Below are 25,961 nucleotides of genomic sequence, written 5' to 3' on the forward strand. Positions count from 1 at the left end.
AAAGTTAAAGATGAAATAAAGGTTCTCTACTCAGTGAATATTTAACAGGCCAACACAACTCTAAATACCTTTTCCCTTTCCTCAGCTCAGTTTCTCTGTACCACTCCTGGGACAGCCCAGCAGCTCTGACAGCCAACTGAGTCCTACAGGGATCCAGAGCACTCCAAGGTAACTTAGTTTTTGTAGGAAAATCATGGGATATTTTGAGAATACTGATGAGTTGACCGTGGAGATCAATGGTGGGACTGAAACAGCAATAGGGAGTCTGTCAGAGCCGACCCAGATTATCCCAACAACTGTTTTCTGGGGTTTCACTGGCTTACATTTTCCATGTGATCCCAGTGAATATGACACATCCAAACCCACCCCCATAAGTGTGACTGACCACTGAGCTTCTGGAAATGCCAAGGCCTGGAAAGGCACAGCAGAGTCTCAGGCATCAGCTGAAGGAATTTGCTAGTCCTGGAATAAACAATAAAAGCAGCAGTGCTGGAACTGTGGTGATCTCAGTCCACAGGCAAAGCAGGGCTTGTAAGGAAAGGCCTTTTTTCTAGCCCTTGTCTTTTAAAGAATGCAATCAACTCCTGAAGTTGGGAAATGCAGATAAGATTCTGGATACACATGCCAGGATTTCCTGGCAGGTTTATGTTGCCTGAAACCCTTGCCAAACTGGATGCCTGGCCAGCTGATATCCAGCTGAAGCAACAACAATCAGATGAAAAATAAGGGTCTCTCTTTCTGGTTGGAGTGGCTAACCACAGTCTTGAGTCCCTTGTGCTGCTTCAAGACCAATTAAAATGCTGCTGAAGCTCTGTATCCTTATTTACTCCTCTGGAAGGTAATGGGTCTCCTTTCCCTAAATGCAGCTGGAATCAAAATGAGGAAATGGGACATTTTGTCCCTTCCCTGTTTCAGAGCTCTGTTTCAGATGGAGCTGAACCCACAAATGATGGGGATGTGGTCCCACCTCCCCCTGCTCCACTGCTCCCCTTGGGTCCCTTCTCCCTGGCACAACAGCCGTGGGCACACTCTGCCCAGCACCAGTGCTCTCAGAGTATTTCTTGCCATGTCCCAGAATCCACAGCAATATGTAGAAGCAGTATTTCAAAGTCCATCCCTGAAATCAGAGCCAGGACCAGCAGAGGCTGCTCAGGATGGAGCCCCACCAGAGCGTGTCTGATCACAGGCTGTGCAGTGCCTGCAGAGGGACCCCCTAAGTGCAGCTCTGGCACTGCAGGTTAAGGGTGTCTGAGTGCTGCTCCTGTCCTGCTGATCCACTTAAGCGATGATTTCACCCAGACTTTGCAGCCCCATGTCATCTCTGACAACCCAAACCCATAATTCATGAGGGAATGAAGCAATACAACCCCACTGAAATGAACATATTCATAACACACTAAATGGAGCAGCCAGTCTGTATATCAAGTACTGCGTTGTCCTAGTTCAGCAGGAGGGACCAGCTAACCCTGTGTGGGGCTGATCAAAGCTGTGTATTCCACCCCCTCTATTCATTCCCCAAGGACAATGGGCCATTAGCAGCAGCTGCCCAGGGAGCCATTATCACCTTCACACCCAGCCTGAGGGGGCGGAGCTGCTAATGGGCCATCAACAGCTCAACACCCCCTGGCTCCCAGAGTTAATCACCCACTGTGTGAGTCCCCGCCCAGGGGGAGGGACTGAGAGCTCCCTGAGGGTACATAAGGGGTGGGTAAGAAGACCTTGGGAACCTCTCGTCGGATCCAGAGCAGCAGCAGGACCTTGACAGGAGGAGATCCCCGCTCTCGCCCAGACCACAGCCCTCACCTGCACCAACAGGTTTTTCTTTTCCTTTTGCTCTGGACTTGGGGGAACCACAGGGGTCTCAGCACAAGGGCCAACAAACCCCCTTGGGTTTGTGCCCCAGGACACTGGGTTATACTGCTGGGCTTTTGTGAGTTGAAAGCAATTTCCCTTGTGTGTCAGTGTTGTTATTGTAATATTATTATTAAATTTTAGGTCTGACTTATAATCTCTCTCGTGGTGAGTTCATTTCCCCTGCTGGTTCACCTTTAAACCAGCACATGCGTGAACCTTAATTGTCCTTGCCTGACTTAACTGAGTCCTGGTATGTTACCAGAATACTTTTGATCTTCTGTTACTCTTTATTGAGTACTTTATATACATCTTTTCACCCCGGGTAACCAGCCAGTATAATGGACTCACAGCTGTACCAACTGTGCAATGATGGAAGAGACAAGGTGCCTCCTCCATACCACGGATATCAAAGTAAGGATATACCCACTGATGTCGTCTACAATATTCTCCTTGATCAAATCACAAGTTACTGAAGCTATAAGGATTTTAGCAATTTGCTAGGAAAGCTCTCTCCTTGTCTTGATTCTATTTAGCTCCCCTAACAAGCACTTCTTCCCCAGGCTTTAAATATCCATAGACAGGCACCCCTCTCAAACCAGTCTCTTTATCAAGCTTAAAGTCACTTCCACTAAAGGCAGAACTGAAACTCTTATTATAAAACTTGCAATGTGCATTTCATTTATGCATTTCTTTGAATAAACTCCATAAAAACTCAGAGTCTGCCCTTTCCACAAAGCAGATCACAGAGCACACAATGTAGACAGATTGAATGGAGCTGTCTCTATTATGGTCATACAGAAATTAGAAAGAAAATCTACCATAAAAACATGAAAGCTGCACAGTCGTTGGACCAAGTGAGGAAAACACTCAAGCACATGCTTAAACCCACTCCTCTTCTCAGGTGTCTGCATTATTCTCCTTAAGAGACCTGTGCTCATTTTAAGTCCTTTCCTCAGCTGGGCTCAATGTATATTATGCCATATATATTACTTTGGTGTAACAGAACTATTAGGGATTCAAGTAATATCATAAGACAGAAATATCAAAGTTCTCAGGCCTTTAGGACAATTTCTCAAAGAAAAAGGAAATCTGTCCCAAGCCCTGAGAGTCAGGACCATTAAAAATTTCAATTGAAACCTCCTTTAGCTCTGAGAGTTACAAATAACCACTTCCAGTATCCTCAATCTGGAGCCAATAAACACCAAGACCATTGAAACAATTTAGGGCTCTTTCATTCACTTTTGTTGTGTTACGTATCATACATCCAATAAATGTGAGATTTGACTAAATTCTTTGATTTCTAGCCAACACCTTGGCAGAATTTCCATCCTGTGCAGGGAAAAGCATTCAGTGTGGAGCTGTGAGTTCCTTTTGCCTGTAGGAACTCTTTCCCACAACATTTTGGAGAAGATACACCATCAGTAGCAGATCTAAGTGCAGAATTTTAGGCTACTGTCCCCTCAGCTCTGTTTGCCAGGAAACAAAACACCCTCAGCCTCAGCCTGTGATGATTTTCTCATTGCTCTGCAACCCTCTCTGAGTCGTTTCCAGCTGCGTTCAGGACAATTTGTTCACTTCCCCCAGTAATCAAGATATGTTTTGACTAGTAAGTCCCTATTTAGTTTTTTCTGCAATCGTTTTTTCTTAATGGGAGTATTTTCCAGATGTTGTGCTGGTCCAGTCATCCAGGACCTCTTCCAGCTCCTGTGGAAAGTTTGCTGTCATAAGCTGTCATCGGCAGTTTGCTTTAATTGGTGTAATTAGCACAGTCCCACAGCAGTATATAAGGCATGTGGGGCGTCCCTGGGAGCAGCCACACTCTCCAGTAGGTAAGTGCTCCACTGAGCTCTGCTCAGAGCTCTCCTTCAAAAGGAAAACCAACAACTGGGACAGAAAACCCAACATTTTCCTTTTGAAAGAAGTTTCACTTTTAGGCTACATTTCCATTTGACAAATTTCAACGCTAATATTTCAATGATAGATTAAGGTTTATAAAATTATGTTGCTTAATAACCAATGTTCTGACTATCTAGTTTTACTTTAGATCTATATTTATATAGATTAGAATATAGAATATAGAATATTATAGTTATAATATAGATCTACATAGATCAATATTATAACTTTACAAACTGTTGTGCTGAAGGGTATCCATGTTAAAAAAGACTGACTGTAGCCCTCACATAATAAAGTTCTGCATAAAATTACTTCTGTTACTTGTTAATAATTAATTTTACATGAATTTTATGAATTTTATGTCTTACTACAAAATTTAGCAGCTAATCAAATAATAATCAAGAGAGAATTTAATTCTAAATTAGCAATTTGTCCTTGAACAGGTTTATTATTTACTTTCATTTTATGTTGTTATCAAAGTGTTGTTGTAGGAAAAGATATGACCTGCATTTTTTTTTAATTATGGGCTAATTGAATTGCACGTAGTGACGTGAGATTATTTCCTTCCAGGAATGATGTCGTACCTGAAAGTGATGATCATATGGAACATACTTTGCATATCCCTGGTGGTCCTTTCCTTGTCCATGATTCAAGAAGTGTCTTCTCAAGGTACTGTAACACACAAAGTTGAAGGGAGGGGGTCCAGGATATCTGACACACACTAGGAATGCTTCAAGAGCATCCTTATAAAACTAATAATTTCTAGAACCTTATATTTATTCAGCCAGGCAATATGACTCAGCTTCATCATCACTGAATATTTCCATAAATAAATCTGGGTGCAGTATGGTCCTCTTTCTAGGAGGAATTACATGCAAATATAAATGTAATGTAAAACATATATGAACCAGCTCATTTTCTGTAGATATATTCTACAGATCCTGTTGTCCTCAGACTGGCATCTTTAGCCCCAGGGATTGGCAGAATGATTCAAAGAAGATTCTAAAATGACAACATCCACATATTTGGTCAGAAATACTTCAGTAGGCTCAGGGAAAGGAATGTCTATACCTTGCTAAGCACTTTGCTATTAAATGAACTGTTGTTACCAATACAGAGCTAAATTTTGGGGATCATTTGCCTAATGATACAGATTTTTATTTAGTCTCCAAGCCCTGTAATTGATGTCTAACTGAAGTAGCACTGCTATGAAACAGCAGAACTTGCAGCCTGGCCAGTGCTGTGCAGTGCTTAGGTAGTTGCCAAGTTTTTATGGGGAAATATTGTGCATGACTTGTTGGTGGACAATAATTTATTGCTACTGGCCAGCAGAAGGCCCAATACTGTGTGTGAGAGCAGCTCAGCAGGGCACAGCAGGTGCCAGGTGTGACCTGCTGGGCAGAGCAGGCTGACCCTGAACCCTGATAACTGATGGGAGCCTTCCCATTGGAATCAGCACTAATCAAGGCTCTCACCAACAGCAAACAGAACCATTCAGGCATTTTCCTTAGGACTAACTAAGTATCTTAAAAGTTACAAATGTAAAACAAATAATTAAATGAAGAGGTATAATATTTTGGACTTTCTTTCCATAAGGGAAGAAAGGTGCAAGATGTTGGGCATATATGATAAAGGAAAATGCCCTTCTTCTCTTTATATCTCCTGTATTACAGACCCTTGACTCGAGTCCATTCCTGTCTCCAGTTTTTCCCTAGTCCCACTTTACTATTGTTGTGGATTTAGCCAAGTGAGCTTAAATTCAAGTTTTAAAGTTCAGACTAGGCTTGAAATTGTCAGCTGACTTGAGCTGGGCTGAGCTAGCTAACAGCTGACTTCTTCTAGTCAATAATATGGTATAGAACAATATTTATAGAATAATATGGCAAAGAAGTGGCAGCAAGCATTATAATACTTGTTGAAAATCACAATATATGTAATTATTTGTTTTGCCATGGTCTTCCTTCATCCACACGCATGTGGAGTGTGTGCTGCTGGAAATGGTCTTTGGTGTTGTTTTGTGTTACATGTTATTTGTTATTTCCTTGTTGTTCCTCGATGTTTCAGCTGATTATCTTGACTCTGTTTGAGCTTGCTGATTGTTCAGCTTCTTTGTTTGTATTTAGGGACTCTCCACTTGTGGTCCTCCATGTTTCATTTCCAGAAGAAGCTGTTAGCATGTTATGTTAGCAGAGGTTTTGGACAGGAAAGGGGTTTGTTGCAGGGTGAATACCTGGCAGTAGAAGGTAACAAAGCACTGCTAAGCTTGAGTGCTCACACCTTGAAAGGAGACCTCCTGGAGTCTTGCTTTTCCAGCTGATAGAATATCCTCTGAGTCTGGCAGCAAGGCCATCATTTTACATTAGTCTGCTAATAAGTAACCTCCTAATTAACAAACAGGCAGAACTTTAGAGAAGGCTGCAGGACTAGATCTCAACTGTTCCTAATCTCAGTGTTGACAGCAAATCCTTCTCTGACATCAGGGAAAAAACAGAGTGTAGAGAGTAGACAGATTTTGGAACTTCCAAGAGAAATGGCTCCAGAGATTTGTATTCATTATGACAGTGCTCTCCAGTTTGCAAGTTAACCTGATTAGATTTGGTTATTAGGAAGAACATTACCAGGAGTAAAAATCAGACCTCTAGTGGGTCTGCCAGGTGCAGCTGTGCAGACACACATCTGTAAGCATAGCTAGGGTGGATTAGATGGAGAATAAATCAGCCAAGCAGTAACAGTGCCTGGCTGATACAGTGCCTAAGGCAAATCTGCATGGGCTAGTTTGGATGCCTGTGGTCATGCTGAATCCTCAAGGATTTGGTGGTTTTTCAGGAGCAACAAGGTAATTCAGCCTCAGTGGAAAGCCCTGTAAACTGACCCCTGTAAACTGCCTGCTGCTGGTCCTCAGCCTGGCTCAGAGCAAGCCTCTGCTCCCCACGCCTTCAGGAGGGGGCACACCAGGCCCTCAGTTTCTGCAGCACCCAGGGAACAAAGCACATTCCTCAGGGGAATAAAGAGAAGCTTTCCTCCTTTGCCACTCAGCACTTCCTCAGTGCCCACTGTGGCTGGGCAATGCTTACACCAGTGTTGTGTGATTTTAGATGTGTCGAGCTGTACAGGCAGATGTGGGGCAGGGTATTCTAGAGAGCATGACTGCCAGTGTGATTTTAACTGTCACCACTACATGGAGTGCTGCCCTGACTTCAGGAAAGTCTGCACAGTGGGTAAGTTCCCAACCACAGCCAGTTCTTGGACAAAATCCCCCTCCCAGCTCCCCACCACACCAGGTCTCCTCTCTGAATGCCTAAATGTCTGTTAGTTCTCTGTGTCCTTGTTCCCTCTCATACGTGTTTTGTTCTCCCCCTCAAAAACTCAGGGTTCAGACTTGTAACCCAAATTGTGCACCCACAGCAAAAGACTTTGTTGTTTACAACAGCAAAGCCAGGCAAGAGAGAAACACTTCACTGCTTGTTTTCCTCCCCTTGGTGCATTTGTACTGTCTGTCTGTCTTATAAAAAAAGTAGTAAAAGAGAATTCAGAGTTTTACAGACAGAAATCTGGCACATTCCAACTCAGATTTAAGAACTGTGGATGCTGTAGGGTCTAATCCAAAGCCAGAGGGTGTCCTTCCATGGACAGAAATTGGATCAGAACCATGTCCAGACCATGCTGGAACAGATGGTTGGATGAGTATTATTGTATGCTTTACTTATATGCAAAACCTTACAGTGTGAATAAAGACATGTATTTCAAACTGTTCACCAGGAGTTAAAAACCACCTTCTTGGGAAGCACCAGTGTCAGAAACATCAGTGATTTGGATAACTGCAGTTTGTTCCAGTGGGATTACAGGGGTGACATAAGATTTTCCCCACTGGAGACACCTTGTCTTCCAGCCTTCCCCATCCTCATTTTGACTGGAGGGGACATCAGAAAGTGCAAACTGAGGCACTTTAATTATGCATTATCTAGTTTATCATTGCATTTAATTATGCAATATCTAGTTATTGTGGGTCAGACTCTAAAGATCCTCTGGCATCGACATAACATTGATTCAAATGTTTAAGGCTAGAGGAAATCTTCCCTGTTCTGCCCCAAATCCATGAGTTCAGGCAAGCACGGTCTGTGCCATCCTGAGAGGATGCAGGCAGTCTAAGGGCTGCTGCCCAGCTGGAGTGGGATCAATGCTGACTCAGTTAGGGACATGCCAGACATCATTTGGGAATAAAACCTGCCCTAACATCATAATATAAAAACAATTCTTACCTGTGCATGTGGAGGAATCACTGGCATCAACAGACTGGCTCCATGTCTACACTAATCAAAAGGTGTCCAGAATCTGCTTATATAGTAATCCTAATTTTGCTAGATAGTGATTTAATTGTAAAACACAGTTTTATGCCCTGAGTGTCACAGAGACAATGACTTCAATAGAGACTTATGTACAGAAAGTGCTTTGTTTGAAGTCTGTAATAGCTGTGCACACTCTTTCCAAAATGATTTGGTCATTACTTGATATGAAATAGAAGCACTGCAGTGACTGAAGTTGTCAGAAGTTAAACAGTAATAAAATGTTAAACCCATGTCAAAACATGGTAGACACTCCTTTAGTGTTACCAGTATAAGAGCTGTAGTAAACAGTTCTAAACTAGTAACTCTGGGCAACTTGGTTAACTCATTCCCACAATTAACTTGCACTATTTGCCCAGACACACCAGGTACACCAGGTTGTGACCTAATTAGGCCAATTATTTTTCAGAAATGCTTTGGCTGACAGATCACTCTTGATGCAAAGTGATACCTTGAACGCCTTTTTGCAAACCCAACCCAGAATTTAAGTGTCATTCTTGAGACCACTGCTTTTTTGGTGAGAGAAATGGAAATTTCCTATGATGGGACCTGGCTAAAGTGAACATGGAGATCATGTTTTATTCCACCACAAATCTCAGTGGTCTCAGTGCAGTGCAATGTGACAGTGCAGTCCTGGTTCATGGCCTGATCCAAACCCCACAATCAGACAAATCCTGGATCAGGTCACAATAAGCACCTGATTTTACAGGGCTCTCCTTTACACCACTGAGAGCAAAGACTTCACTGTAGAAAGGTGCCAGCAGTGTGAGGTAGGCAGAGCTCCTGACTGTCCTCCTCTGCCTCATGCAGGACTCTCCTGTGAAGGAAGGTGCTTTGAAGCCTTTCAGAGAGGAAGAGAGTGTGACTGTGATGCCGACTGTGAACGATATGGCAAATGCTGCCCCGACTACGCCAAGCACTGCAAAGAGGGTAAGAAATTGCTTTATCTCTGTGTTTTTCAAAGATGTATCTAAACAGAGGTGCTTTGCTTTCTCAGAAAACAAACTATGTAGGCTTCTTAATGAGAAGTTAATGACAACAAAAAAAATTACTGAACAGCAATAGCAAATTCTTATTTTGCAAATATAGTGGCCAGTTTCTCAAGCATGAACCTTTTATGGGCCCATACAGGTAGATACACTGGGAGTCATCACCAAGACGTGAATTCTAAGGGTAAGGGTTTATCTTGCAATAGGTCCTTTTGGCTCTAATTCTCTATCAGAACTGTCCCCCACAATAACACCTGTAAGGACAGGTTCTGTACACCAATGAGAGAATTCAATGACACAGCCTTGGAGGGAATCATAGAATAGTTTTCTTTGGGATAGACCTTTTAGGATCATTGAGTCCAACCACTCCCCAGCACTGCTGAGCCCACCACTAACCCATGTCCCCAAGTGCCACATCCACATGGCTTCTAAATCCCTCCGGGTGTGGTGACTCCCTGGGCAGCTGTGCCAGTGCCTGACCGTCCTTTCTGTGAAGAATTTCTTCCCAATATCCAATCTAAACCTTCCCTGGTTCTACTAGAGGTTCTTCCTCATGTCCCACCTGCCCCTGCCCTGTCCCAGGCTGAGGCCGTGCCCTCTCCTCCTGTCCCTGTTCCCTGGGGCAGAGCCCACCCCCCTGGCTCCCACTCCTGGCAGGGATTGCAGAGCCAGAAGGTGCCCCCTGAGCCTCCTTTTCTCCAGGCTGAGCCCCCCCCAGCTCCCTCAGCTGCTCCTGCTGCTCCAGCCCCTTCCCAGCTCCATTCCCTGCCCTGCACACTCTCCAGCCCCTCAGTGTCTCTTCCAGGAGTGCCCAGAACTGGGCACAGCCCTCGAGGTGCCCTGGCTGTGCCAGCACAGGGACAGGCGCTGTCCTGGAGCTGTGACACCCCATGGGTGGCACAGTCCAGGGGCCACTGGCCTCCTACCCACCTGGTTACACTTGGGCTCATGCAGCACCCCCAGGTCCTTCTCTGCTGGGCAGCTGAATAAATGAATTACAGTAAAATCCTAGTTCATCTTACAAAAAAAGGTGTTACTGGGAAGGTTCACCTCCCTCAAAACCCCCACCCATCCAAAAGTGGAGAAGATCTACTCCATGCATGGGATAGCACCACCTGAACCTCCAGACTTCTCGCTTTGGGTCACGGCAGCCACTGGCAGCACATTAGAGATACACAGCCTAGATTGTCCCCACCTCAAAGCCAAGGTGGGAAGAGCAGTCCAGTGCAGAAACCCACCCTGTGGGGTGAGGCAGGAACTGGAGGAGCTGCCTGGTTCAATAGCACATGTTCACACTGCAGCAAGGGGAATTTTAAGGAAACACACTCACAACCTTTAGGCTGCAATTTCAGTCCAGGGAAGGGTAACACTGACCTGCACTCATTTCTGTGTATTCTGTTCTTCACTCCAGAACCTGATGGGGTTTTTAGCTGATCACAAAGACACAGATCTGGAAGTGCAGTCCTACCTTCGTGTAGCTTTAATGACACCGGCAAGTGAATTCTAGAAAACACCAAGAGAATATGTTGTGTCCTTAAACCTTATTTAGGTCTGCCTACAGACCTGAATTTGTTTCTGTGAGCACACTTGGGAACCCTGGCTTGGTCCCTGCACTCACAGAGCAGACAACCTCCACAGGACCCCATGCCCAAAGCCTGCAGGGTGGCAACAAGAGGAGTTAGGGATTATCATTTGGTGCACTTCACCCACCACTCCCAGGCACTGCCACAGTGCCAAGCACTGCACAGTGATTTGAGCTGAAAGAGGGTCTGCATTCAGCATTTTTGACTGAATGTCTAGAGGAGGATCAGTGTCTTAAAAGTGTCTTGAGGTGAATTTGCTCCTTTGAGGTTGCTTAATGTCTCTGAGTTTAACACACACAAACACTCACAAAAGTCTGTTAAACGATTTCACTTTTCTTCAGTTCCAATATAATGAAAAATTATTCAACTGTTCCTAATCTTAGAGAGTTTCTTCTGTGTTTTATGAAGCTCTTCTATTAATTTTGGTCAAAACCCCAACAAAAGTCCCCAAACCCAGCCTACCACAGCACTCAGTATTTTAGTCTTTATACCATGTGTGAATAACTGAGAAACCTGTTGAAGCTCTTGGAATAAATTTACTGTTTCAGCACCTTCTGAATTTTTTGTTCTGTACAGTAAAGCCAAGTGTATAATGCATATTTGGAGATCACAGTTACCTTCCCTATCCTCCAGTAGCCTCTTATCCCCTGAATACACACACAGAGAGCTAAGGACTAACTAAACCATTCCCCTCCTATCTACTGACTCTGAAAGCTGATTCAGCTCCCAAAGTGATTTTATCCAGCAACTACAATTTTTCTCCCTTAATAAAAGCTTCAGGACATAGTCCAACACTCAACCTTCCTTGCTTTGAGTTTGCTATGAAAGTAAATCCTTTGATACTATGGTCATCACTTTGAGTCAAAAATCCCACTCCTTTTGTAAAAAGCTGAATATACACACCTCAGGCAGTTACCACCTGCTTTGGTTGGATAAAACAGAATTCAGCCAGTTCCCAGAGCTCCATCACACTTTCTTCACAACTGACAAGTTCTCCAAGCCTATGTTAGTAGCTCCTTTCCAACTGTACAATTTGACCCAACAATTAATTACATAATCTTATCTGGTTCTTACTGGACTCAAGTGAAACCCCACACACTTTTCAGAGCCAGAAAATCTGAACACAACCTGTTCTTTCTCCTAAACCTCAGCCTGCTAGAAATTAGCTTAAGACTTAAACCTTGTGTTGTTTATTTGGTCCATGCCTGCTTTGTAGCTCCTTTCTATTAAGATGTCTCTCCAAAACTATCACGGGTGTAGAATTACCCCATCTGAAGAACTGCAATGTAACTAAATCTTCAGGGGATTATCAAAGTAAATCCTTGGCTCATATGACAATGCTCCAAGTTCCACTGCAGTGAGTTAGTCCCAAGTCACCTGTAGTCAAAAAAAATAAGGTGAGAGAAAAATAGGATGAATTTTGAGAACATAAAATCCACTCAGAATTCGTCTTTTTCCCACCTCAAAATTGCCATTAGCCAAGAATGCCTCACCTCGAACTTCTGGGAAAAACACCCCTCCCATCTGTGATGAAAGACTTTGGAATCCAAAGGGTATTTTTCACATGGATAACAGCATTAAGAATCCTCTAGACAGGAAGAAACTTAGATTTATTCAGAAGATGGTCACTGAAATTTTGTAATCACTTTCTTCTTGGATAGTTGGTACCAAGTACCTAGAAAAAGTAATCTGTTAATGGGAGTATTTATCTCTTTCAGCACACACAGAAAAGCCAACCCCAGAGGTGCCTCCAGAAAACAAATCAACATCTAAAAGGTCATCCACAGATGAGGAAAAGCCTCCAGAGGAAGCTGTGGAAGGTAGGCAAGTATGTGGATGAGACAGGATGGGTGTTACCTGAAGGAACATTAAAGACCATTTTCCTGCTCTGGAAACAGAAAGCCAGTCCGAGACATTACCAAAGAGTTACCAAGCTTGGAGTATAAACCAATGACCTCAGCGAGCCCTCTGCAGAGTTCACCCAGCACAGATGGTGGAGGCTGGTGATGTCTCCTGTGTCTCTGCTGGGTTTTCACACACATCTTCCCAAAATGTGCTGCAGAGCATTGTCAGTTCTGGCCACGGGCCGTGGCTGCAACAGGAAGGGTGTTGTATTTGGGGACAGTGACAGACTGGCAGGACCAAGACAGGAAAACATCCTGGCAGGTTTCTCTAGATTTAACCAAGCCTTATGCAGCTTCAGAGAACATGATTTATTTTTTTTTCTGACTGGAAAATATGTTGCTTTGCTGTGTTCTTTGGTATTTGAAGTGATAACTCAGGAGATCAGCCCAAACTTGAAACCTAAAGTAACATGAATGAAATGAGACTAAAAGTCAGTGCTGGACAATATTTTAACATGTCCACTTTGGGGTTTTTTATTGTTTTAAATTTGGAGTACTTACCTTTCTGCTGTTGTTATTTCTTATTAAAAAAATCAATATAGTGGGGCTAAATGAAAGAAAATTAAGGAAACTCAAATAACCATTGACAGGATCTCAGCTTGCTTATGGCATTTCAGACACTCTGGGTGGGAGTAAAAAACTATTTCTGCAATGCTCTGCTTGTACCAAGCACAAAATCTGTGTGAAAACAGAACTAAAGAGCAAAACTTCAGACAGACAATACCTAGTAAGACATTGAAATGCAGAAAAAATTACTGTTCCTTTTTGCTGAACATTAACAATTTGACTCAAGTCAATGTAACTATAAATACAAGCAGAGTCTTAAAGCCATAAATCACAAAGAGTAAAACCATCCAAGATGTAAAGATGCAGTAGGAGATGCTCTGGATTCAGGGATTATTTTCCTCCTGTTTCTCTATGTCTCTCCTTCAAGTTCAGCTCATCGGTGGAGGCTGAGTTCTACTGAAGGGCAGTGGAATAAATCAAAATAACAGACTGAAAAGGGAAGTGTCTGGTTAGAAGTTGTGTTTTACAGCATGGACAAGGCAGGAAACACCAGGCAGCCTCCACTACAAGCACCAAACTAACCCCTGTGGTGTGGCAGGCAGGGCAGTGCCAGCTTAGCCCAGGGCTGTGTTCAACCTGAGCCAGGCTGCTGTCAAAGGGACTCACAGGGAGCCCAGGTCAGGGCAGATTTGCCCTTCAAAAGACACCATTGCTGTTTGAAAGGTAAGTACCCGTGGCCCAGAGGTATAATGGGTTTATACACAACACCAATTCCAAAGTCTGAAATGAGGTTGTATTTGATCTACAGATCCTGGCACTGGACTGGAAAACCAAGAGACCACTCCTGCTCCAACTACAGAACCTGCAGAGACAACCCCTCCAGCCACAGAGGCACCAACTAGTGAAGCACAACCACCCACCACCCCAGAGGTGGAGGATACAACCCCTGACACCACAGAGGAACCAGTGACTGAAGAAGACCTTCCCACAACAGAAAAACCAGAAGAAATGACCCCTGATGCCACAGAAGAGCCCATGACTGAAGTGGACTCTACCGATATTCCTCCAACAGAAGACACAACCCCAGAGGGCACCGAGGCACCAACACCTGAACCTGAATCTCCCACCACCCCCAAACCAGAAGACACAACCCCAGAGGTCACCGAGGCACCAACACCTGATCCCGAATCTCCCACCACTCCCAAAGCAGAAGACACAACCCCAGAGGCCACCGAGGCACCAACACCTGAACCTGAATCTCCCACCACCCCCAAACCAGAAGACACAACCCCAGAGGCCACCGAGGCACCAACACCTGAACCTGAATCTCCCACCACCCCTAAACCAGAAGACACAACCCCAGAGGCAACGGAGGCACCAACACCTGAACCTGAATCTCCCACCACCCCTAAACCAGAAGACACAACCCCAGAGGCAACGGAGGCACCAACACCTGAACCTGAATCTCCCACTACCCCTAAACCAGAAGACACAACCCCAGAGGCCACTGAGGCACCAACACCTGAACCTGAATCTCCCACCACTCCCAAAGCAGAAGACACAACCCCAGAGGCCACCGAGGCACCAACACCTGAACCTGAATCTCCCACCACCCCTAAACCAGAAGACACAACCCCAGAGGCCACCGAGGCACCAACACCTGAACCTGAATCTCCCACCACCCCTAAACCAGAAGACACAACCCCAGAGGCAACCGAGGCACCAACACCTGAACCTGAATCTCCCACCACTCCCAAACCAGAAGACACAACCCCAGAGGTCACCGAGGCACCAACACCTGAACCTGAATCTCCCACCACTCCCAAACCAGAAGACACAACCCCAGAGGCCACCGAGGCACCAACACCTGAACCTGAATCTCCCACCACTCCCAAACCAGAAGACACAACCCCAGAGGCCACCGAGGCACCAACACCTGAACCTGAATCTCCCACCACTCCAAAACCTGAGGACACAACCCCAGAGGCCACTGAGGCACCAACACCTGAACCTGAATCTCCCACCACACCCAAAGCAGAAGACACAACCCCAGAGGCCACCGAGGCACCAACACCTGAACCTGAATCTCCCACCTCTCCCAAACCAGAAGACACAACCCCAGAGGCCACTGAGGCACCAACACCTGAACCTGAATCTCCCACCACTCCCAAACCAGAAGACACAACCCCAGAGGCAACCGAGGCACCAACACCTGAACCTGAATCTCCCACCACCCCTAAACCAGAAGACACAACCCCAGAGACCACCGAGGCACCAACACCTGAATCTCCCACCACTCCCAAACCAGAAGATACAACCCCAGAGGCCATCGAGGCACCAACACCTGAACCTGAATCTCCCACCACTCCCAAACCAGAAGACACAACCCCAGAAGCAACCGAGGCACCAACACCTGAACCTGAATCTCCCACCACTCCAAAACCTGAGGACACAACCCCAGAGGCCACCGAGGCACCAACACCTGAACCTGAATCTCCCACCACTCCAAAACCTGAGGACACAACCCCAGAGGCCACCGAGGCACCAACACCTGAACCTGAATCTCCCACCACCCCTAAACCAGAAGACACAACCCCAGAGGCCACCGAGGCACCAACACCTGAACCTGAATCTCCCACCACCCCCAAACCAGAAGACACAACCCCAGAGGCCACCGAGGCACCAACACCTGAACCTGAATCTCCGACTACACCCAAAGCAGAAGACACAACCCCAGAGGCCACTGAGGCACCAACACCTGGACCTGAATCTCCCACCACCCCTAAACCAGAAGATACAACCCCAGAGGCCACCGAGGCACCAACACCTGAACCTGAATCTCCCACCACTCCCAAACCAGAAGACACAACCCCAGAAGCCACCGAGGCACCAACACCTGAACCTGAATCTCCCACCACCCCTAAACCAGAAGACACAACCCCAGAGGCCACTGAGGCACCAAAACCTGAATCTCCGACTACACCCAAAGCAGAAGACACAACCCCAGAGGCCACCGAGGCACCAACACCTGAACCTGAATCTCCCACCACTCCCAAACCAGAAGACACAACCCCAGAGGCCACTGAGGCACCAACACCTGAACCTGAATCTCCCACCACTCCCAAAGCAGAAGACACAACCCCAGAGGCCACCGAGGCACCAACACCTGAACCTGAATCTCCCACCACTCCAAAACCTGAGGACACAACCCCAGAGGCCACCGAGGCTTCAACACCTGAACCTGAATCTCCCACCACTCCCAAACCAGAAGACACAACCCCAGAGGCAACCGAGGCACCAACACCTGAACCTGAATCTCCCACCACTCCAAAACCTGAGGACACAACCCCAGAGGCCACTGAGGCACCAACACCTGAACCTGAATCTCCCACCACTCCCAAACCTGAGGACACAACCCCAGTGGAAGCAACAACCAAGGCTGACCCTACAACCACTCCCAAAGCAGAAGACACAACCCCAGAGGCCACCGAGGCACCAACACCTGAACCTGAATCTCCCACCACTCCCAAACCTGAGGACACAACCCCAGAGGAAGCAACAACCAAGGCTGACCCTACAACCACTCCCAAACAAGAGGAGACAACCCAAGAGGCCACCGAGGCTTCAACACCTGAACCTGAATCTCCCACCACTCCCAAACCTGAGGACACAACCTCAGAGGAAGCAACAACCAAGGCTGACTCTCCCACCACTCCCAAAGTTGAAAAGACAATCCCAGAGGAAGCAACAAGCAAGGCTGACTCTCCCACCACCCCCAAACCTGAAGACACAACCCCAGAAGGAGCAACAACCAAGGCTGACTCTCCCACCACTGCCAAAGCTGAAGAGTCAACCCCAGAGGAAGCAACAACTAAGCCTGACTCTACAATCAGCCCCAAACCTGAAGACACAACCCCAGAAGAAGCAACAACCAAGGCTGACTCTCCCACCACCCCTGAAGCAGAGGATGCTGATGCTGAGACCACCGCTGTGTCCCCCAGGGCCGACACCACTGTGGTACAGACCACAACACCTTCTGCAGTGACAGCTACTGCCCCTGGATCAGCCACAACTGCTGATGAAGACACAGCCACTCCGAGCAGTGCTGCAGCCACAACAGCTGGGAAGGACACACCCGCTCCTGGAGCTGATACAATGCTTTCAGATACCACAACAGAGATCGAGGAGACAACAACTCCCAAGAAAGACAGAACCACTCTGCTTAGAGACATTGTAACAGCCACAATTGGGAGATACACAGCTACTGTAGCACTGGGGACAACATCCAAGCCAGGTGACTCTTCTAAAGGTATGGATGACATTGCAAACACATCTCCTGCAGCTAAACAACCTGTCACTGCAGCAGCTGAATCAGGAGCAACCACAGCAGCCACAGCCCCCTTGCCCAAGCCCACTGTGCTGACAACAACCACGAAAGAAGAATCAGCTCCTAAACCCAGTGAGGCTGTAACACCCAATGAAAAGGAGACAGCTCCAGAAGCGGAGCAGCCCGGACCAGTGGCAGCTGCAGAGAACGCAGGTGCCACTTGTGTTGTGGTGATGACAACAGCTGGCAAAAAAGAGGTAACAACAGTCAAAGAAACGAGCCCCGCACCTGAAAATGAATCAGAAGATGTCACCGAAAAGGCCCCTGTTACTGACAAAGGAGAGGTAACTACAGTTGCCAAAGAAACCACAACAAGGGATAAAAAAGACACAATAGAAGAAATGTATCTTGTTTCCAACGGGACATCCAAGCCAACAATACATTTCCAGGAGGTCACTGAGGGCAGAGATGAACCTCACCCAACCAAAGCCGACACTTTGCCAGTGAAAGAACCCGAGATAAACAAGCCTTTAATAAATATTGGGGACCTGCCAATGTTGCCTGGAGAAACACAAGGTAACTCACACCAACATGGCACTGTCCCAGTGCCCAGCCACAACCTCACCACTCCAGCTGCCACTGGCCTGACTATGGGAACCTCAGTTCTCAGTTGTGGGGTTCAATCAATTCTCCAGGTGGTTTAGAACATGATCTAAATTTATTGGTTTCAGTAATTGGCCCTGATGAAAAATGTTTGCTGCAAGTACTGTAGATGATACAAACAAAGAAAAAGTCAAGGAAAAAATAATGACTTTCTAAATCCCACGAAAATATTGCTTGGGAGTCAGGTTGAATATCCACCACTCATGGTACCTAACCTGGCATTTTGTAGCTACATACAAAAACTATAAGACATAATATAAAACAGACAAGAAGTTTTTCCTTGTATTCTCTTTCCTCTGTGCTTTTTGCCACAACGTTTTTCATGCCCTCGCTGTTTACTTTAATCAGATACAGCCTGTAGACTCTTGGGCATTTTTTTTCAGGCATATATTGAAAGATATTTTGGAGGGGAAAAGGTGTTTTAGATGGAAAAACACTTGTATTTCTATCCAAAAGATATTCATCCTTCCTTTATATTTAACTGAAAGTAAATATCAATGATTTTTAAAGAACTAAGGAGAGGGAAGGGAACTCACTAGAGCAGCTTGGAGAAACAAGAAATAAAATCCTGGAGCATGGGAAGATTACATGAGGGTTATTGCATACAATGTATTTGTAGGTATTTTTCTGAATTATGTGTACGTGGGGGAACAATAAGCAAAGACACCCACACCGGGTCACTTGGCACCACTGGGGCCACCCCTTGAGAGCCAAACTTTGTGAGAACACATTTCCAACCAGTGATTAAAGCCCTGGCTCCAGGTGAGGGCAAGGAGTAAATGAATGCCTTTTCCACCTTCCATTGAGCAAACGCACCTGGTTGTGTCTCGCAGGGAGGAGGCCCGATGAGAAGGACCTGTGCAGCGGGCGGCCGGCGGATGGCATGGTGGCACTGCCCAACGGCACCCTGGCCGTGTTCCGCGGTGAGCCTGAGCCTGCCCTGTGCCTGCCCCTGCTGCCTCGGACCCCGCGTGGGCACCTCTGCTTCTGCTTCTTCTTCCTCCTCCTCCACCCGCCCTTGCTCCTGTTCTCCCCTCCTCCTCCTCCTCCTACTTCACCCTCACCTGCTCCTGCTACTCTTCCTTCTCCTTCTCCTTCTTCCCCTCCTCCTTCTCTCTCGCCTGCCTCTGTTCCCCCCCCACTTCTACCTCACCTGTCCCCTCCCTCTTCCTCCCTCACCTGGCCTTGCTCCTGCCTTTGCTTCCCCTCCTCCTCTTCCTACCTCACCTTTTCCTTCTCCCTCACCTGTCCCTATCCCTACCCTGCCTCCTCTTCCTCCTCCCTCACCAGGTTCTTCCTCACCTGTCCCTGCTCTGCCTCCTCCTCCCCCTCCCTCACCTTCTCCTCCCTCACCTTCTCCTCCCTCAGCGGTTCCTGCTCCCGCTCCCGCTCCCGCTCCTGCTCCTTTTTCTCCCTCACCTGCTCCGTCCCTCTTCTTCCTTCCTCACCTGCTCCTCCTCCCACTTGTCTCTCATCTGTCCCTCGATCTCCTCACGAAACTCTCCCGAGTCCAGCGCGGCCCCCCCGCCCCTCCCGGTGCCGCCGGGCCCGGACCCGCCTCAGCCGCGATGTCCGCGGGGCAGGAGGGCACTGTCCCCGCGATGTCCGCGAGGCAGGAGGGCACTGTCCCCGCGATGTCCCCGGGGCAGGAGGGCACTGTCCCCGCGATGTCCGCGGGGCAGGAGGGCACTGTCCCCGCGATGTCCGCGGGGCAGGAGGGCACTGTCCCTGCGATGTCCCCGGGGCAGGACGGCACTGTCCCCGCGATGTCCCCGGGGCAGGAGGGCACTGTCCCCGCGATGTCCCCGGGGCAGGAGGGCACTGTCCCCGAGGTGTCCCCGGGGCAGGAGGGCACTGTCGCCGAGGTGTCCCCGGGGCAGGAGGGCACTGTCCCTGAGGTGTCCCCGGGGCAGGAGGGCACTGTCCCCGCGGTGTCCCCGGGGCAGGAGGGCACTGTCCCCGCGATATCCCCGGGGCAGGACGGCACTGTCCCTGCAGTGTCCCCGGGGCAGGAGGGCACTGTCCCCGCGATGTCCGCGGGGCAGGAGGGCACTGTCCCCGCGATGTCCGCGGGGCAGGAGGGCACTGTCCCCGCGATGTCCGCGGGGCAGGAGGGCACTGTCCCCGCGATGTCCGCGGGGCAGGAGGGCACTGTCCCCGCGATGTCCCCGGGGCAGGAGGGCACTGTCCCCGCGATGTCCCCGGGGCAGGAGGGCACTGTCCCCGCGATGTCCGCGGGGTAGGAGGGCACTGTCTCCGTGATGTCCGCGGGGCAGGAGGGCACTGTCCCCGCGATGTCCCCGGGGCAGGAGGGCACTGTCCCTGAGGTGTCCCCGGGGCAGGAGGGCACTGTCCCCGAGGTGTCCCCGGGGCAGGAGGGCACTGTCCCCGCGATGTCCCCGGGGCAGGAGGGCACTGTCCCCGAGGTGTCCCCGGGGCAGGAGGGCATTGTCCCCGTGATGTCCCCGGGGCAGGACGGTGCTGTCCAAGCGACGTCCTCCCCCTGTCCAGGCGATGTCCCCCCCGCTGTTCACCCCGCTGTCCCCTCCGCTGTCCAGGTGATGTCCCCCCCCCCCGCTGTACCCCTCGCTGTCGCCTCCGCTGTCCCCTCCCGCTGCTGTCCCCTGCACTGTCCCCTCGCTGTCCCCTGACGCCCGTACCCTCTCAGGTCACTACTACTGGCTGCTGAACGGGCGGAGCCCTCCGAGCACCGACCCGCGCCGGATCAGCGAGGGCTGGGGCATCCCATCGCCCATCGACGCCGTGTTCTCCAGGTGCAACTGCGACGGGAAAACCTTCTTCATCAAGGTGGGAGCGGGCCCAGCCCGGGGGGACACCTGGAGAAAAGGAGGCTCAGGGGGGACCTTCTGGCTCTGCATTCCCTGGCAGAAGGGGGAAGCCGGGGCGGGGGGTTTGGGGGGTGGGAGGTGTCGGGCTCTGCTCCAGGGAACAGGGACAGGAGCAGAGGGAACAGCCTCAGGCTGGACCAGGGCAGGGGCAGGCTGGATACTGCAAAGATTTTGACCCAAACTTGTTTCTAGCACTTTGCTTTCCTGAAAGAAAATAACGGAGTACCCACAACTCGTTAAGATGTTACATAGTCCTTTCCCAATGGATCACTCAGTCCTGGAATTCCAGCAGCTTGTTGTATTAATGAAATGGAGAGGTTTAGAAAGCAAATCCCTTTGCTCAATAACCACTTTGAAAAATTATTTTTTAGCATACTCTAGCCCTACTCAAAGACTACAGCAGGTGTTTAAGAAGGTGTAGTAAATTTTTCCTGTTTGTAATGAAATTAGGAGTGATTCCAACCAGATTTACAGTGTACCTATCAAGGTGCTACTGTGTATTTATGGATTATCTTTCATGTTTCTGTTGAAGTTCAATAACCAAGAATTTCCTCTAGACTCATTTTCCCCTTGGATCTTCAGGGCCCCCTGTACTGGCGTTTCACCAATGGAGTTATGGACAGTGGCTATCCCAAACCTCTGGCCAATGGATTTGCAGGGCTAAGTGGGAAAATAGTGGCAACCCTCCCTGTGGCAAGATACAAGAGCAGACCAGAATCTGTTTATTTTATCAAGAGAGGTATGTCTCTTCTTTCTGAAGTCCAGGGATCACCACAAGGTGCTTGAATTACCTTAGTCAGGAACAAAACACCATTTCTCTTGATGCAAACACCACTTTCGTTCAAAGCCAGAGACCGAAGCAATGTCAGTGTTTCAGGTGGTCAGAGTAGCCTGAAGGTTTAAGTTGTATTAGTACTTACAGCTCTTCCACTGCATTTGAAAACATTTCTGTATGAGAGAAAATCCATCACTGCAGTGGTCTAACATTAAAACACATTTTACCTGATGGAACACTTTTAGTCTCAAATTAATTAGAGAAGGGGAGGTTTAATCTTACTAGTTTGTCACTGTGTGGAAATCTCCCTATATTTTACTTTGTATTTTAAATTGATGCTATTTCTTTCCCATACATGAATGCTGTACTGCCAACATGTTATTTGTTATTGATTTTGTGTGTATAATGTAGACATCAATGACAATTTCCTACCTTATCAAGCTGGTGGTTGGGTGTTTCTTGGGGTTTGTTGAGGTTTTATTTTTAAACTAATGAAACAAATGCCTCCTTTAGATGGCAACATGCAGCAATATGTGTATAGACAAGAACCAGCCAAGAAGTGTCAGAGAAGAGCCCGTGTCACCATAAGGTACCCAGCTTTTGTGCCAAGAATTGTCATACGGAGACGCTTCCAGCGCGCCGTGCGAATGCCGACCATCATCCGGACCGTCAGGATCAACCCGTACCCACCCGGTGGTAACTCATGTTCCTTAAGGCTCTTTCATAAGCTGCTTTAGCCTTAGGAGGCTCTGAAACAACACTTTAATTTTTCCAAATGTAGTCCTTGCAGAGGTGTTTGGGGCAGGGGCTCTGGCTCGCTGTGGCTGACACAAGCACATGGCGGCTCCAGCAGACACACAGCGGCACCTCCTCACCGAGGGCTTCTTTTGCTTCCAGGGGTTCTGCGCAAGGAAGTCCAAATGACCACCTACTGGAGAGGACTCCCCAAAGTTGTCCACTCAACTCTTTCCATACCCAACCAGAACAAGCCTGATGGCTACGATTACTATGCCTTCTCTTACAGTAAGTTAAAGCACATTGCTACAGATCTCAAAAGACACACCGATGAGGAAGAGTGGGCACAGAGTGGCTGGAGAGCAGCCAGGCAGAGGGACCTGGGGGTACTAATTGACAGGAAGCTCAACATGAGCCAACAGTGTGCCCAGGTGGCCAAGAAGGCCAATGGGATCCTGTCCTGTATAAAAAATAGTGTGGCCAGCAGGCCCAGGGCAGTGACCCTTCCCCTGGACTCTGCCTTGGGGAGGCCACACCTTGAGTGTTGTGTTCAGTTCTGGGCCCCTCAGTTGAGGCAAGAGATTGAGGGGCTGGAGCGGGGCCAGAGAAGAGCAACGAGGCTGGAGAAGGGACTGGAGCACAAGTGCTGTGGGGAGAGGCTGAGGGAGCTGGGGGTGTTCAGCCTGGAGAAGAGGAGGCTCAGAGGTGACCTCAGCACTGTCTGGAACTCCCTGAAGGGAAGTTCTGGCCAGGTGGGGGTTGGTCTCTTCTCCCAGGCACTCAGCAATAGGACAAGGGGGCACGATGGGCTCAAGCTCTGCCAGGGGAAATTGAAGTTGGAGATCAGGAAAAAATTGTTTGCAGAGAGAGTGCTCAGGGATTGGAATGGGCTGCCCAGAGAGGGGGTGGATTCCCCATCCCTGGAGGTTTTTCAGCTGAGCTTGGCCGTGGCACTGAGTGCCATGATCTGGTAAAGGGCCTGGAGTTGGACCAAAGGTTGGACTTGATGATCTCGGAGGTCTTTTCCAACCCAATCCATTCTATGATTCTGTGATTCTATGAAGAAAGACACCCACGTTACCACTTGTGGTTCTACAAGACTAATTTTAAGCTATTAAAATGCCCTGAGAATTCAAATGTTGCCTGTAATCAAGAGATGTTTCTAATAGAATCAATAGTTACAGGACAACAAGCAGCAATGAACTACGGTGGTTCAAATCAGCCCCTTGGGGAATGTATTGCCATGGAGCTCAGGCTTGTAAAGTGACAAAAACCACTTAAATGCATAGTTATATATGACAGACTGAAATCCTGGAACCACCACACAGCAATAGTTTGTTCACTGGCTTCTCTGGAACTGTGTTTCTGACAAAACAAAAAAGGGAGGGACATGAGCCACTCTGCCTCTCAGGAAAACTTTATGAACCCAGATTAGGCAGATTCTTCCTGGTAGGCAGGATCATGTACAAGCATTCCTCAGAACTTTCTGGATTATTCATAAAAATGCTCTAAAAAAGAATTATCCAAATACAGGATACTAAGGTCCCTGTCAGGATGATCCAGCTCCTCACCTTAACACATCCCCATTCACACTGGGGATCACAGAGTTCCCACTTTTACAGTCAGTGCAGGATTGTTGTGTTTTTAGCTTGTTTGATTTCCAAATTCTTAAGACTATTTCTGTGTTCAAACAGTACAACACTATTTCTCCCTATGGCTGTTCTTGGGACAGATTTAATTATTAGCAGTACTATAAACTATAACACAACCAAGGACTTGTGAAAAATAAAGCCAAGGACAGAAATGTATTGTTAGAGCCTCTCAACTCCATACATGCACGTGGAATGAAATATCTCTTACTCAGGCCTAAATGACATTAAAATGCAGGCCTTAATTTCTGGATTCTTTCCATCTGTTAAATGTAGTTTCTGGAATTTAATCCTGACCTCTCTTCCTTTCAGATCGGTACTACAGTTTGGATATTGGCAAAAGAATAGCAAGACCTGTTACTGCTCTCACAGGAAAGACTGTATCCAAAGACTGGTACAACTGTCCCAGCAAGTGATGCACAGCAGAGGATTTAAACAACCAAGATGCCATTTGAATGTCAACATTTTTTCTAATTTTATTAATAAAAGACAATGAAATGTGTGCACACAACTCTAAGAATGAAATGCTGCTTTAAGTTCTGGCTTCATTACACTAAAGCAACCCCGGGCAAACTGGCACTTGTATACACAGCTGGAATTACTTTACAAATCATTTAACTGATGTTTCCTCTGTTCAGGCCTCCTCTGCCTCCCATGGCATGAGTTACACCTGTGATGGGAGAGAAAACAAACATGTTGAAGGGGTGAAAGGATTTATATTTAATCGGCCATTGGTACCTGTGACAATTCATCCTTCCCTAAGGAACTGCCACTGCAGTGGAGCAGACCCTTCTGACTGGTTCAAGTCCCCCTCTCTCCCCTTAGCCTGGTGACACACATACATGTCACTGCTGTCAGGTGAAAGGGTGGGGGCGACCATCCTGTGTTGGGTGCTGAAAGAACAAGCAGAGCATTCTTATCACACCTGAAATCAGTTAGTGGTGGTGTTGGTAGTAAATTAATGGTGACAGGTGAAAGGAAAATAAATCCTAGGCCTGTCTCCTCACTTTTTTCCCCTTTAAAATAGCAGATAACTTGCATTTCAATGCTAAAATTGACTCTTCTGCAATGTTAAAAATAATGACAAATGGAATACAATTCATCTAAGGATTTTCTTAATACAGAAGTTGCAAACAATAACTTATTGTTGTGGTTTAACTCTACTTTGCACTAGAAAAATCTGCAATACTTCCAGAAAGTTTTTTTTAATCACTGTAGGACACACTCAAAGTGCTAAATGGGAACTGCTCTGTAACACTAAAAACAAAGATTTCTAGATTTCTGTCCTAACATGATTTTTGAAACCTTCTCTTAAAACTTGGAAGAGTAAGATCTACTACTGCCCTTTCCTTTCTCTCCACTGACAAGAACCAAGTGCCACAGAAGAAGAAAGTTTGCCTGTCTAAAAACTGCTAACACATTTAAACAAAACTAGAGCTTTTAGGGTCTAGGGCAGGACTGCTGGATCACTCCGCGACTACAAGCAAGCACAGCCCATAAAGCAGTGCCTCACAGGTGCTCCCCAAGGGAAGGAGGTGCTAAAAGGCTGTCGGAGCCCCCCGGGCACTTACCCCTCTGCCTGTTGAACTGCCGCCCGCGCACGCCCGTCCTCAGCGTCGGCGGCTGCAGCCGCACGCGGCGCAGAGACTTGGGCTGGTTGCTGCTCGTGTCTGGGGAGAGTGGAAGGCAGAAAGGATGGGGTTTGTTACGAGTTATGCTCTCAGATTTACTTTAGAATTGTGAAGGTGCCTCCTTGTTTCATTGACATCTCCTCTGATATAAATAAAAGCCTCAAGCCAAGTAAGTTTGAGACCTCTTTTGTTACCTGTGCTAGGGGGCAAACTGGTAACTCGGCGATTTACTTTTCCAATTGAATGAAAAAATGTT

The 25,961-nt window shown here is 47.6% G+C and overlaps 2 protein-coding genes across 4 annotated transcripts in view; one reads left to right on the forward strand and one right to left on the reverse strand.

The window, feature by feature from the left end:
• Nucleotides 1–3,599: 3,599 nt before the first annotated feature.
• Nucleotides 3,600–25,851, forward strand: PRG4 (proteoglycan 4). The gene is made up of 12 exons (XM_071565650.1): nucleotides 3,600–3,683; nucleotides 4,321–4,419; nucleotides 6,846–6,968; nucleotides 8,904–9,023; nucleotides 12,384–12,485; nucleotides 13,885–17,979; nucleotides 18,900–18,989; nucleotides 20,735–20,874; nucleotides 21,498–21,654; nucleotides 22,204–22,386; nucleotides 22,588–22,713; nucleotides 24,387–25,851. Exons 2-12 carry the CDS (start codon nucleotides 4,323–4,325, stop codon nucleotides 24,488–24,490), a joined length of 5,337 nt encoding a protein of 1,778 aa, XP_071421751.1. The 5' UTR covers nucleotides 3,600–3,683; nucleotides 4,321–4,322; the 3' UTR covers nucleotides 24,491–25,851.
• The window catches only part of TPR (translocated promoter region, nuclear basket protein), a 38,311-nt gene continuing 36,880 nt past the window's right edge, over nucleotides 24,531–25,961 (reverse strand). For all 3 annotated transcript variants that reach the window (XM_071565810.1, XM_071565809.1, XM_071565808.1), the window contains exons 50-51: nucleotides 25,646–25,744; nucleotides 24,531–24,744 (exon numbers count right to left, since the gene is read on the reverse strand). In XM_071565810.1, coding sequence (XP_071421911.1) covers nucleotides 24,689–24,744; nucleotides 25,646–25,744 — 155 coding nt within the window. In that variant the 3' untranslated portion in view covers nucleotides 24,531–24,688. The remainder of the gene's footprint in view (nucleotides 24,745–25,645; nucleotides 25,745–25,961) is intronic.

This window comes from Pithys albifrons, chromosome 10 (genome assembly GCF_047495875.1).
Source record: "Pithys albifrons albifrons isolate INPA30051 chromosome 10, PitAlb_v1, whole genome shotgun sequence".
Taxonomy (NCBI): Eukaryota; Metazoa; Chordata; class Aves; order Passeriformes; family Thamnophilidae; genus Pithys; species Pithys albifrons.